Source organism: Macaca mulatta, chromosome 19, assembly GCF_049350105.2.
Source record: "Macaca mulatta isolate MMU2019108-1 chromosome 19, T2T-MMU8v2.0, whole genome shotgun sequence".
NCBI classification, from domain to species: Eukaryota; Metazoa; Chordata; class Mammalia; order Primates; family Cercopithecidae; genus Macaca; species Macaca mulatta.
Genome location: NC_133424.1, coordinates 44,057,662 through 44,072,873, shown reverse-complemented (window position 1 = coordinate 44,072,873; position 15,212 = coordinate 44,057,662). Strand labels below are relative to the sequence as shown.

General features: G+C 42.5%; 1 protein-coding gene across 6 annotated transcripts in view; it reads right to left on the bottom strand.

Moving 5' to 3' along the window:
- TDRD12 (tudor domain containing 12) overlaps positions 1-15,212 on the bottom strand; it is a 106,722-nt gene that overhangs the window by 52,344 nt on the left and 39,166 nt on the right. For all 6 annotated transcript variants that reach the window (XM_077982052.1, XM_001087212.5, XM_077982053.1 and 3 more), the window contains 3 exons: positions 5,632-5,729; positions 4,981-5,057; positions 643-723 (listed from right to left, as the gene is read on the bottom strand). In XM_077982052.1, coding sequence (XP_077838178.1) covers positions 643-723; positions 4,981-5,057; positions 5,632-5,729 — 256 coding nt within the window. The remainder of the gene's footprint in view (positions 1-642; positions 724-4,980; positions 5,058-5,631; positions 5,730-15,212) is intronic.

Here is a 15,212-nt window from a genome sequence, read left to right as displayed (position 1 = left end):
CCAGGAGTTTGAGACCAGCCTGGGTAACATAGCGAGAACCCTGTCCTACCAAAAATATATATATGCCAGGTACGGTAGTGCATGCCTGTGGTCGCAGCTACTTGGGAGGCTGAGGTTGGAGGATCACTTGAGCCCAGGAGGTCGAAGCTGCAGTGAGCTGTGACTGCACCACTGCACTCCAGCCTGAATAACAGAGGAAGACCTTGTCTCAAAACAAAAATTGGTATGTAAATATTTTGTAGATTACACAAGTATAAAATCAAGGCAAACTGCTCAGTTTCTCTGGTAGTGTTGCCTCAGAGAACTGGGAAGAAAGCAAAGACCAACCCACAGAATATCAACAGACCCAAAAGATCAACTGTATCTAATTCCATTTGCGACTCTGTTCACTTTACCAAGAGAATCCAGAAGGCGAGGTAGAAAATGACTACTTACACTGGAACAAAGCTTTAAACAGAAAAATGTGCCCAAGTGGATGGAAAAGAAAAAAACTAACTTCAGACCCTACAGGAGATGTACTGTACATTTATTTTTTGATGGGAATGCAGGTTTGAAATTAGTAATAAAATGTGTAGATTTCTCGTTTATAATTTTATTATAATTATTTCAATACACAATTCAGGCCAAGGAAAAAATTCTTACTTCACACAGCTATTCTTCTCATCATATTCTTTCTTCTCAGCCAATCTAAGAGGTTTCTCATTTGGCTTCTGACTTAAAGCACTAGAAATGAAAAAAAAAAATTCATTAAAATTTGTGAACAGCAGCCTGGGCAACATAGTGAGTCCCCATTTCTACAAAAATGAAAAAATAAAAAACGCTGGGAATGGTGGTATGCGCCTATGGCACCAGCAACTCGAGAGGCCAAGGTGGGAGGATTGCTTAAGTTTAAGAGTTGAATGCTGCAGTGCGCTGTGATTGTACCACTGCACTCCAGCCTGCGCAACAAGAGCAAGACCCTGTCTCCTAAAAAAATGAAAAATTGGCCAGGCGCAGTGGCTCACGCCTGTAATCCCAGCACTTTGGGAGGCCGAGGCAGGAGGATTTTGAGGTCAGAAGATCGAGACCATCCTGGCTAACATGGTGAAACCCCTTCTCTACTAAAAATACAAAAAATTAGCCGGTATGGTGGCGGGCACCTGTAGTCCCAGCTACTCGGGAGGCTGAGACAGGAGAATGGTGTGAACCCAGAAGGCGGAGGTTGCAGTGAGCCAAGATCACTCCACTGCACTCCAGCCTGGGTGACGGAGTGAGACTCTGTCTCAAAAAAAAAAAAAAAAGAAAAAAGAAAAATTGTGAACTCCTTTACCCCAATCCTGAAAATATCTTTATTTTCTGGATTACAAATTTAAGAAGCACCACTTAGGAATTGGTTTATCTACATAAGCACATTTCTGTGAGAACCAGAGCTTAGTTCTTTAAGTATAAAAGTCACTTCTGACACTTCTGGTGCTGGTGCTGGACAAGATGGAGTAGGCCTGCCACAACCTCTCTCTCCTGCTGATCACAACCAGAGATTCTCGATGAGGCCCCAACAGCAGGGGAGAGAAGTCAAACACCTGAAAAACACAGTCACCAGGACTTTCTTCGTTTTTCTTCTCTCTGTGTCTCTCTGTGTTGACCTCAGGATGACTCTGTGGCAGATGCAGACACAAGAACCTCCAGGAGAGACCCGCCTCTTTCAAGCCAGGGAAGTGGGAAGAGGCGCCCTTTAAACCAGAAAGTGTGGGGAATCCCCATTGTTTTTCTTTTCTTTCCTCGCCGGGTCCCAAGGCCAGCTCTGATCTTGGAGCTGCACTCAGCAACAGCAACAGCAGTGTGGTGACCTTGAGCCCTGAGAGAAAACCCGCACCTGAAGCCAGAAGAACTGGGAGATGGGAGCTGTGGTCCAAAGACTGTGTGAGGAAAATTTCCATCTTTTTTCTCCCTTATTTGTTTTATTCTCAAGGTATCCCAATCCCACATTACTGCACACCAATGTCTCCAAGAGAAACTATCTGGTTAGAGGAACACGGGGAAGGAGTCCCTAGAAACTGGTTAACTGTGAGGGAAATTCTGAAAAGAAAGAGAGCTGGTTCATGACCCAACACAAGCCCCTGACTCGCCCCAAGCTATGCAGATGCAGAACAGTCCCCAAGCAGCATCGAGGGCCCAGAGCCTGAGATCACATGGCCACCACCATCCACAGATAACAAGGCAGAACATGAGGGCCTGACCTCATGGAAGTACCGACCTCCTGTGAAGACAAATGACACCAACCAACGCTCTCTAGAGAATGTGAACAGAAACCAGAGTCTCGCAACATAACACTCAAAATATCCAGAATAAGTCCAAAGTTACTCAGCACACACGGGCCCAGGAAAACGGATCGACTGCCAAGGGAAACGACATTCAGCAGGCGCCAACCCACGGTGGCTCGGGGTGGCAATCATCAGACACTCACTCCACAAGAAGAAAAGGTCAGCACTTCCGAGTGGAAACATACAAGTTCTCAGCAAAGAAATATAAACTTTTGAAAAAAAAAAGGAACATTTTAGAAATAAGAAATATAGGCCAGGTACAGTGGCTCAAACCTGTAATCCTAATATTTTGGTAGGCCAAGGCAGGAGCATCACTTGGTCTCAGGAGTTGGAGACCAGCCAGGGCAGCATAGCGAGACCGCCACCTCTACAAAAAATTAAAATGTTAGCCAGCTGTGGTTATGTATGCCTGTAGTCCCAGCTACTTGGGAGGCTGGGGCAGGAGGATCGCTTAAACCCAGGAGTTTAAGGCTATAGTGAGCTATGATTGCTCCACTGCACTTGAAAGCCTAGGTGACAGAGCAAGACCCTGTCTCAAAAAAATATAGATATAATAAACAGAATACTCATAGGATGGGCTCAAGAGCAGAATGTGGATGGCAGAAGAGAATGAACGTACAGACAGATCAGGAGAATCATTAATCTGCAGAGTAGCAAGATTGAAAGGCTGAAAAAATGAACAGAGCCTCAGGGACTTTCTGGACAATATCAAAGTATCTGACATTTATTTCATCAGTCTCTAAAACGAGAGGAAAAAGAGAAGGGTACAGAAAAAGTATTTGTAGACATAATGACTATTTGATGTAAGAAAGGTACAAAAGAAGAACATTAACAAACCCCAAACATAAGAAATATGGTAGCAACGACGGCAAGGTATATCACAATTTTTTTTTTTTTTTTTTTTTTTTTTTGAGACGAGTCTTGCTCTGTCATTCAGGCTGGAGTGCAGTGGTGTGATCTCAGCACACTACAAACCCCACCTCCTGGGTTCAACCAATCATCACGCCTCTGCCTCCTGAGTAGCTGGGATTACAGGCACCCACCACCAACCCCAGCTAACTTGTTTGTATTTTTAGTAGAGACGGGGTTTCACCATGTTGGTCAGGCTGGTCTTGAACTCCTGACCTCTGGTGATCTGCCCACCTTGGCCTCCCAAAGTGCTAGGAATACAGGCGTGAGCCACCATGCCTGGCCGGCGTATCATAAGTAAATTGCTAAAACCAGTAATCAAGAGAAAATCTGAAAAGCAGTCAGAGGAAACGGCAGAGGAACAAAGGTACCAGTGACAGCAGAGGCGGTGCTGGGAACAACGCAAGAGAGAAGACAGTGGGGCAACATCTTTACATAAAGTGCTGTCGACCTAGAATTCTACACCTAGCAAAGGTATCCTTTTCAAAATGAACCTAAAATGAATACTTAAAAAAAAAAGCTGAAAGAGTTCATCAACAGCAGACCCGCAATGCAAGAAATATTAAAGGAAGCCCTTTAGGTAGAAGGAAAATAATACCAGATGGAAATATGGATCTACACCACAGTAAAAAATACCAATGCAACCACGTAGGTAAAGAGAGAACATATTTTTGTTAGTTAACTCTCTCTAGAATATAATTGACTATTTAAATAAAAGTGAGATAGAGTCTAGCATTTATGATATATGTAAAAGTATAACATATGACAACCACAGCAGAAAGTCCATGAGGGGAAGTGTGAAAGTCTACTATTTTGAGTTCTTAGACCATTCATGAGGTGGTACAATATTATATCCTTTCTGCAATTTCATTAATGTCACTGACATGTATCTTGAAGAGGACAAACTAAAGACCCAGCCTCTGATACTCATGAAACCGTCTTTCTCTTTCCGCCCCGGGTAACCACCCACCCTGTGCTGCCATCTGGCCACGTGAGGCCATCCCTCCCATCAGGACCACTCAGTGCCAATCTTCAGACCTGCCTTACCGAGACAACTCTGTCCAACAAGGCAAAGAAGAGACAGACTCTAGGGCCACTACCAGTTTTTTTTTTTTTTTTTTTTTTTTTTTTGAGACTGAGTCTGGCTCTGTCGCCCAGGCTGGAGTGCAGTGGCCGGATCTCAGCTCACTGCAAGCTCCGCCTCCCGGGTTTACGCCATTCTCCTGCCTCAGCCTCCGGAGTAGCTGGGATCACAGGCGCCCGCCACCTCGCCCGGCTAGTTTTTTGTATTTTTTTTTAGTAGAGACGGGGTTTCACCGTGTTAGCCAGGATGGTCTCGATCTCCTGACCTTGTGATCCGCCCGTCTCAGCCTCCCAAAGTGCTGGGATTACAGGCTTGAGCCACCGCGCCCGGCTCACTACCAGTTTTCAGTCAACTTTGCTGTCAACCAGGTGTCACATTTTTCCTTTAAATTAATATGTTTAACCAAAATTTCCTGGGCCACTCTTTGAAAATGAACTATTTTCCCATCATCCATTTTGTAGAACACTGTATAAGACAATATCACCCTAAGTCTCTTGTCAATTACACCGATTATTATTATTTTAGAGATACAGTTTCACTGTCACCCAGGCTGGAGTGCAGTAGTACAATCACAGCTCACTGAAGCCTGAACCTCCTGGGCTTAAGCGATTCCCCCAGCTCAGCCTCCTCAACAGCTGGGACTATAGGCAAGCACCACCACACCCAGTTTGAATTTTCAAATCATACCTTCCTTCTGGTACATCTGGATCAGCATATATGGTTATGCCTCTTTTTGTTGGCCAGTATGCTGAAGATTCAACACACTGTAAAAGAAAAACTTCTTTCAGAAAGAATGTATATGCTAGCAACATAATATACATTCTTTTAGAACCAAAATTCCATGGGAGTTATTCTCATGAACAATCATCCCAGACAGCTTTCATGCACACACAGACATGGAGAGACAAAAAACTGGAAAGTTGGGTGATTATGCCATTGCTATACTACATTAAACATCCAAATGGCAGGGCATTCCAGATCATCAGTATTTAAAATGCCCTGCAATCACTTTCACCTGTCTTGTCAAAGGGACGGAGAGCAGATTAGACTTGCACTTCACTATGACAGTGCCCTGGAATCCCAGATTTTCACACCTTCGTTAAAAGGAGGATGAGTATCCAATTTTGTAGAAAAGAAACTAGGCTGAGAACAAGAGCTTGACATGAAGAAGTTGGAGCTACTTTCTCCTTTCAAAATAAGCAAACTATAGGAAACTATCATGGCCAACGATTTTTTAATAGAAAATATATTTTTGGTTTCAGATAGATTTCGAAAGAGAAAATTTGAAAATTAATGCTATATGAACTCTGTATTGAAAGAACATTTTTAAAATACAACCTTATTTGTATCTTTTAAAGAGATGCAATGGTGTTTCTTTTCAGATTTGTTTTTAGGTGAATCTCTCAATGAATCCATATTACATTTTACAGCTTTGTCTGCAAAATAAAAATGGTAATAAGAAAGCTACACCAAAAAGTGATATTAATAGAAGACAGGATAAAAAGGAATATAATAAAAGCAAATACCATTATAAAATCTTAATATGTGAAATTTTTATGGAATATGAATTTGTAGTAAACCTTACTTGAGGGGATTAAATTTTAAAATCTTGTCTCAACCTTTATGTAAAAACAATTAAAATGTTCTAAAAATTCCCATACCAGCTGACTAATAATGGAACACAACAGTATTTTCCCAATTTTTCAGATGACATTTCCCTCAGAAGACCATGGCAACATCTCCCAACACACAGGCTCTTCTCACAACGTGACTCTGCCTCCTGCCAAGAGCTGGGCTCTGTGTTCCTTTCCTGTGAACCTTGGTGAGCTCATAACCAACATGGAAGTGGTGCTGTGTGACTTCTAAAGCGACGTTACCAAAAGGCCGCATACTTGGGATCTGCTGTCTTGGACACTCACCTTTGAGGCCCAGCCATGACGCTCTGGGAAAGCAGCCACACAGAAAGGCTGCCGGCGTATTTCGGATGACAGCCCCAGCTGAGGACCCAGCCAAAAGCCAGCATCAACTGCCAGAACGTGCCTGAGTCCTCGGATCACTGCCCCTGCTTAGTTACCGCCAGCCCTCACGTCTCCCTGTCTGAGGCCCTGGACAGTGTGGAACAAAGGCAAAACCTCCTGCCATGCCCGTTCTGAATTCCTGACCACAGAACCCATGAGCATTATAAAATGGCTGTTGTTTTACCCAGCAATCATGTATTAGGGAAATACAGAGGCATTCTAGAAAAGTGTCCTACTATTAATAAAAGAAACACAAATTGAAATGACAAGAGACACCTTTCACCTATTAGTCACTGAAATAAGCAGCAGCACTAGAAATGTGAAATGATATTATAAACTGCCCTCACCCTTCTTTAAAGTAATTTGGAACCCAAGTCTGCATGTCATGTGGTCTTCCGGTTTGGAATTACATTATCAGGGTACAACCTTTTAGCCAAAAAGATAAACTCTGGAACCAGGAATGGAGGCGGTAGCTAAAATTCACCAAGAGAGAAACGTTCATACAAGACAAGCTCTCAAACAAAAATCACTAAGTCCACAAAGTAGTTCAACGCTATCATAAAGAGTTTAAAAAAAAAAAAGGAGATTGGGAAAGAAATATTCACATCTGACGATATGAAGATAAAACATCTGTCTGAAAAGGACTTTTCAAATCAACTTAATTAAAATATCCAAGAAATAAAAGAAGTATTCATGAAACCAAAGAGGCCAAGTGCAGTGGCATGCCTATAATCCCAGCACTTTGGGAGGCCGAAGTACGTGATCACTTGAGCTCAGGAGTTCAAGACTAGCCTGTTGAACATGGTGAAACGCTGTCTCTGCTAAAAATATGAAAGTTATCCAGGCGTGGTGACGCACACCTGTAGTCCCAGCAACTTGGGAGACTGAGGCAGGAGAATCACTTGAACCTGGGAAGCAGAGGCTGCAGTGAACTCAGACTGCACCACTGCACTCCAACCTGGGTGACAGAGTGAGACTCCATCTCAAAAAATATAAATAAATAAATAAATAAATAGCCTAGCACTCCTTCCCCTTTCTCTCTTCCTCTCTTGCAGGTGACATGCAGCTCCTGTTCCCCTTCTGCCATGATTGGAAGCTTCCTGAGGCCTCACCATAAGCAGATGCCAGCTCTATGCTTCTTACACAGCTTGCACAACTGTGAGCCAAATAAACCTCTTTTCTTGCTAAATTATTCAGTCTCAGGTATTCCTTTACAGCAACGTGAACAAAGACACTCCCCTACTAGAAGAACTACAAAGTATATACTTGGGGAAGGAGAAAAATAAACCAGTAGTACAATAATATTAATTATATAATCAACATCTACTTAGTATTTATATCGAGAACTATTCTAAATGCTTTATATGAATTGATTCAATTCTATGTGATAGGTACCATGTACTTTATTGAATTCCATGTGATTTCTCGATGGGCACAATTATTTCCCCCTTTTCAGATTAGGAAAAGCAAGCACAGAAACGTGAAATAACGTGCCCATGTTTATTCAGTAGTAAATAACAGATCTGGGATTCGAACCCAAGCAATTCCACTCCAAAGAACTTAAAGAAAAACTGACTGCAAAATGTATTTACAAAAGAACAAGTTAAATTAAAATTCTAGAAATTAGAACAGAAATGAAAAGAGGAGTTTAGAAAAGAAAAGGTGACGTTATTGATGTGAGGACAGACAATGATTACCTTGAAACTCCATTAGAAAGTATAAGTACATATAAAATTTAAGACTAAGAGAAATGAAATGCAATATCTCTAAGAGTAAAAAGGAAGAGGGGGGAAAATGGTCAATTCAAGAGGAGGCAGAAAATAACAAAGAAAATAGAAAGAAAAATTATGGTCAACAGAAAACACAAAATGAGGCCAGGTGTGGTGGCTCACGCTTGTAATTCCTACACTTTGGGAGCCCAAGGCAGGTAGATCACTTGAGGTCAGGAGTTCAAGACTAGCCTGGCCAACATGGTGAAACCCTGTCTCTACTAAAAATACAAAAATTAGCTAGGCAAGGTGTGCGTGCCTTTAATCCCAGCTACTTGGGAGATTGAGGTGGGAGAATCGCTTGAAGCTGGGAGGCAGAGGCTGCAGTCAGCCATGATCTCACTGCCCGCAGTGAGCCATTGCATTCCAGCCTGGGTGACAGAGTGAGACTCTGTCTAAAAAAACAAAAACAAAAAACAAAAAAAAACAAAAAAAAAAAACAAAAAAAACCCAAAAATACCCCACAAAATGAGACAATGAAAAGACGTCCAAATATACATTAAATCACAATAAGGCTGGGCACAGTGGCTCACGCCTGTAATCTCAGCACTTTGGGAGGCTGAGGCAGGTGGATCACCTGAGGTCGGGAGTTCGAGACCAGCCTGACTGGCAACATGCAGAAACCCCGTCTCTACTAAAAATACAAAATTATCCAGGCATGGTGGCACACGCCTGTAATCCCAGCTACTTGGGAGGCTGAGGCAGAAGAATCACTTGGATCCGGGAGGCGGAGGTTGCTGTATGCCAAGATCAGGCCACAGCACTCTAGCCTGGGCAAAGAAAGCAAAACTCTGTCTGAAAAAAAAAAAAAAAATCACAATAAATGTATGTGACTTGTCAAAGAATCATAAGTGGCTCTCATAATAAGGGAAATGCAAATGGAAACTCATCTAAGATACTATTTCTCACTGCAAACTGAAAAAGATCCAAAAACTTGAAACTCTCTGCTGGTGAGGCGTGGGCAAACAGGCAGTCTCCTAGATTCCCATGAGACTCCCAGATGATACAGTACCCACAGGATCTGGCAACAGAGATAAAACCATTCTTTGGCCAGAAACCCCTCTGCCAGGAATCTACCTTGAAGATGTAGCTCCACAAATACAAAATAATATATACTGGAAAAACTGGATGCCCACATGGAAAAAACAAAACCAAATCCCGACCCTTACCTCACATCGCTAACCTGAAATGGATCCTAGAATTAAATGTAAAAGCCAAAAGTAGAAAACATAGAGAAAGCAAAGTTTTCTTAAATAGGACATAAAATCCTAAAACAAAAAGAAGTGATTAGCTAGACTTCATCAAAAATCAAAAACTTGGCCGGGCGCGGTGGCTCAAGCCTGTAATCCCAGCACTTTGGGAGGCCGAGATGGGCGGATCACGAGGCCAGGAGATCGAGAGACGATCCCGGCTAACACGGTGAAACCCCGTCTCTACTAAAAAATACAAAAAAACTAGCCGGGCGAGGTGGCGGGCGCCTGTAGTCCCAGCTACTCGGGAGGCTGAGGCAGGAGAACGGCGTAAACCTGGGAGGCGGAGCTTGCAGTGAGCTTAGATCCGGCCACTGCACTCCAGCCTGGGTGACAGAGCAAGACTCCGTCTCAAAAAAAAAAAAAAAAAAAAAAATCAAAAACTTCTCCTCTGAAAAATACCATTAAGAAAATGAAAAGCCACAGACTAGCAGGAAATTTATTTATAATACAAACGACATCTCCAGAATATATTTTAAAAACTCAGCCAGGCACAGTGGCTTGCACCTATAATTCCAGCACTTTGGGAGGCCGAGGCAGGAGGACTACTTGAGGCCAGGAGTTTGAGACCAGCCTGGCCAGCATAGGGAAACTCTGTCTCAATAAAAAATAAAATAAAGAACAATAACTCTCAAAATTTATTATAAGAAAACCTAAGTTTTAAAACATGTAAACAGGAATTTCACAAAGAACAGACAAATTGCCAACAGGAACATGAAAACATGTGCAGTGTCATAAGTAATGAGGAAAGTGATCTGCAATCCAGAAGGCCACCCCTGCCATTCCAATGAGAGTAACAGGTCTCAAGAGCTGAGAAACAGCACCCACATACCCTGCCCTTAGGGCATGGATGTGCTCCATCCAAGCAAAGTAAGCCAAAGAAAGGCCTCAATGCGCAGTGGCTCACGCCTGTAATCCCAGCAGTTTGGAAGGCTGAGGCAGGCCGATTACCTGAGGTCAGGAGTTTGAGACCAGCTTGACCAACATGATGAAAACCTGTCTCTAAATAAATTTTGAAAATTAGCCAGGCATGGTGGTGTGTGCCTAGTCCCTACAACTCGGGAGGCTGAGGTGTTTGAGGATGCAGTGAGCCATGATCACACCACTGCACTCCAGCTTGGGCAACAGTGCAACATCCTGTCTCTGAAAAAAAAAAAAAAAAAGAATAAAGACCACCAAAAATGATAAATATGAAGGTAAATATAAAAATATATATTCTTGCCGGGCGCGGTGGCTCAAGTCTGTAATCCCAGCACTTTGGGAGGCCGAGGCGGGCGGATCACAAGGTCAGGAGATCGAGACCACAGTGAAACCCCGTCTCTACTAAAAATACAAAAAATTAGCCGGGCGTGGTGGCGGGCGCCTGTAGTCCCAGCTACTCAGGAGGCTGAGGCAGGAGAATGGCGGGAACCCGGGAGGCGGAGCTTGCAGTGAGCCGAGATAGCGCCACTGCACTCCAGCCTGGGCAACAGCGTGAGACTCCGTCTCAAAAAAAAAAAAAAAAAAAAAAAAAAAAAAATATATATATATATATATATATATATTCTTATCTTAAAAATCTCTTTAAAATAGAATTAAAATTTAAAGGGACACACAAAATCTGTCGTCTCTGTGCTGGGGAGTGTGGCAGGGTCTGTTAGTTATCCTGGAATATCATTCAGTCCTTGCTCCAGATCAGGGTCAGCAAACTCCTTCTGCAAAGCGCCAGCTGGTAAATACTGTGGGCTTTGTGGGACAGGTGGCGTGGGGCGCGACCACTCAACTCAGCTGCAACAGCGCAAAGGCAGCTGTATAAAATATGTAAGCAAATGAGTCCGGCTATGTTCGGTAAAACTTTATTTATAACTACTGAGATTACAATTTCATATAATTTTAATGCATCACAAAATATTCTTTCTCTTTTGATTTTTTCAACTATTTAAAAATGGAAAAATCATTTTTAGCTTACAGGTTGTACAAAAATAGGCGGCAGGCCAGATATGGCCCATGCCTGCAGTTTTCTAATTCTGAGGTAACAGAACCCCTGATTTTTAGTGGGAGCCTGGCAATCCAAAAGAAGGACACCCTCTCCCAGAGCTTCATCCCCCACTAAGCATGGCTGCCCAAGAACATTCTGGCCAAAGAAATGAGAGAGGAAGCACCATGTGCAACCTCTGAGTTGTGCCCTTCACCTCTTCCCCCTGCCCCCCAGCTGGCTGGAAGGGAGACACAGTGATAACTCATTTTGGAATAGGAGGATAGAGGCAAAACCTTCAGGATGGCAAGGCCAACAAGACAGAAAGAGCACAGACTCTGATAACCTGCCTGCATGCTTATGACATGTTAGAGAATTCAACTTCTTTCTTCTTTCAAAAAAAGAGAGAAAGAATTGACTACTTAATAAAAAATGATGAGGTACTGTGGGGTTTCTAATAAATGTAGAATTAAAATGCATGACAACAGGCTGGGTGCAGTGGCTCATGCCTGTAATCCCAGCACTTTGGGAGGCTGAGGCAGGTGTATCATCTGAAGTCAGGAGTTCCAGACCAGCCTGATCAACGTGGTGAAACCCCATCTCTACTAAAAATACAAAAATTAGCCGGGCGTAGTGGTGTGCACCTGTAGTCCCAGCTACTCAGGAGGCTGGGGCAGGAGAATCGCTTGAACGCAGGAGGTGGAGGCTGCAGTGAGCTGAGATGGCGCCACTGCACTACAGCCTGGGTGACAGGAGCAAAACTCTGTCTCAAACATAAATAAATAAATAAATAAATAAATAAATAAATAAATAAAATGCATGATAACTGCATAATGGCCAGGAGGGAGGAAATGGAAGGAGGCTACTGCTAAGTTCCTCATGCTATCCATGAAGTGCCTAATACTGCTTGAAGGTAGGCTATGAGAAGTAAAGATGTTTACTCTAAACCCTAAAGCAACCACTAAACATACAAAACAAAAAACTATAGCTGACCAGGCATGGTGGCTCGTTCCTGTAATCCCAGCACTTTGGGAAGCTGAGGCCAGTGGATCACTTAAGGTCAGGAGTTCGAGACCAGCCTGGTCAACATGGTGAAACCCCATCTCTACTGAAAACATAAAAACTAGCCAGGCATGGTGGCACATGCTTGTAGTCCCAGCTACTCAGGAGGCTAAGGCAGGAGAATCGCCAGAACCCAGTGAGCCAAGATTATGCCACTGCACTCCAGCCTGGACGACAGAGTGAGACTCCATCTCAAAAAAAAAAAGTTATAGCTAATAAGCTAACAAAGGAGTTAAAATGGAACATAAAAGGCACTTAATCCAAAAGAAAGCAAAAAGTAGGGTAAAGGGAACAAAAACCAGATGAGACAAACAGAAAACTAACAGCAAGATGCTAGATTAAGAGCCAACAACATCATACATTATATCAAATTAGAAAGCATAAGACCGACTATTTGATAGCACAACAGGGTGATTATAAGTCTTAAATAACTTAAATATATAACTGGATTGTTTATAATGCAAAGGATAAAGCTTCAGAGAATGAATACCCCATTCTCCATGATGTGCTTATTTCACACTGCATACCTGTATCAAAATATTTCATGTACCCCATAAATATATATACCTACCAAGTGCCCACAATAATTTTAAATGATAAAAAATTTTAAATAAATTGCATTAAATAGAAATGACTTAAATATTCCAATTAAAAGACAGAGATTGACAGATTGGACACAACTATATGCTCCCTACAAGAACTCCCCCTTAAATATAAAGGCACCAATAGGTTAAAACTAAAAGGACATGAAAAGATATATGTTAATATTAATCAAAATGGATCTAGAGCAGCTATATTAATATTAAGGTAGATTTCAGAGCAAAGAATACTATCTGGGATAAAGAGAGCCATTTAACAATGACTGAGTAAGCAATTCATCATGGGGACATAAAAATTCTAAGTCTTCATGCACCTAAATAACAGACCTTCAAAATACATGGAGGAAAAACTGACAGAACTGGAAAGAGAAAACAAAACAATTATAGTTGGCTATTTCAAAACCTCTTTCTCAATAATTGCCAGAACAGTTCATGGAAAATCAATAAAGATAAAGAAGATTTGAACAATGCTATCAACCAGTATGACCTAATTAAGATTTCTGTAACATTCTACCCAACAACAGCAAAGCACATATACCTCTAAGGTGTACACAGAATATTTTCCAAGAGAGATCACAGCTGAATCATAACAGGAGTCTCTATAGATATTCAAATCATACAGATATAGGGTTCCATAAATGAGAATCTGGAACAACTTAAGGAGTCTATAAAGATGGACAATATAGCCGGGCATGGTGGCTCACGCCTGTAATCCCAGCACTTTAGGAGGCTGAGGTGGGCAGATCACAAAGTCAGGAGATCAGACCATCTGGCTAACACGGTGAAACTCCATCTCTAATAAAAATATTAAAAATTAGCCAGGCGTGGTGGTGGGCACCTGTAGTCCCAGCTACCCGGGAGGCTGAGGCAGGCGAATGGTATGAACCTGGGGGGAGGAGCTTGCAGTGAGTCCATTGCAGATGGACAATATAAAGTAAAACAAGAAAAGCAATTAGAATCTCCAAGGCTTGTCAATCTTACACTTTAAAATTTAGTATAATTTCCACTTTCCAGTCAAGCATGTAAAAAGCTTGATGGTTATCACTCTATCCTAACAACAAGTAAAAAGCTGAACACACTGAAAAATCAGGAACTCTTCCTAGGTCCATTAAAGTGAGGTCACAGGGCAAACTGCCAACCCAGCACTGGAGAGAATGACAGGTGGACAGAAACTCAGAACGGACAGGGGCAGAAACCCAGAAGAAACTTCTATGGGACCAGGAGTGAGGTGGGAAACCTGAACTGTAACTGACAATTTGCTGGAGGGTCAATGTGGACACCTCTGTTAGTTAAAACTCCAGGGTGGGGGGCTGCGTGCCACACTTCTGTGAGTTCTACCTCCTGGAGCTCCAGCAGGTTCTCACAGTGAATACCACAGGAAAATCACCTTGTGCTTCAACAGGAAGAGGGGAAAAGTAACTACTTGGAAATATAAAGGGCGTGCTGTTCCTTCCTAAAGGACGTGACCTCAGGAGAAAGTATTGAACCAGAGCCGAAACTACTGGAGTTTATCAGAACCTATCTAACCTAGAGGAAGGGAAATACAGTTTGATTAAGCCTTCTGGTGGGGGAGGAAAATAACACAACTTAGCCCCTTCCAGCCATTCTGTCCCACATAAGGTGGGAGGTGAGGGACGCGGAGGGGCACCTGAGAAGCGTGCAGCCCAAGGGTACAGGCTCCCTAGAAGACTGAGTCTAATCACAGGGCTCTAGACATTTCCCTCTCTCTACCCCTCCTACCACATCATTAAAGGCCCATTTATATGGTATCAAAATAACCAATTAAAACCACAAGTGGTAGAAGAAGAGTAGAAGTCAAAAGATGAACAAAAAAACAAGGGCAATAAATCAAAGACGGTAATAGGCTTGGCAGACAGTAATCCAACTCCAGTCACGTGCCACATGCCAACCTTCCATCAGCGATAGACCACGTATACGATGGTGGTCTCAAAAGATTTTAATGAAGATGAAAAACTCCTATTGCCTAGCAACATCATACCATAATCACTACCTTTTCTATGTTTAAATTGATTTAGATAACACAAATAGTTACCATTGTGTTACAGCTGCCTACGGCATTCAATACAGTAACATGCTGTACAGGTTTGTGGCCTAGGAGCCATAGGCTATACCATATCACCTATATGTGTAGTAGGCCGCACCACGTAGGTTGCTGTAAGTACACCCTATTATGTTTGCACACCGATATCACCTAATGATGTATTTCTCAGAACACATTCCATCAGTAAGCAACACACGACTGTATA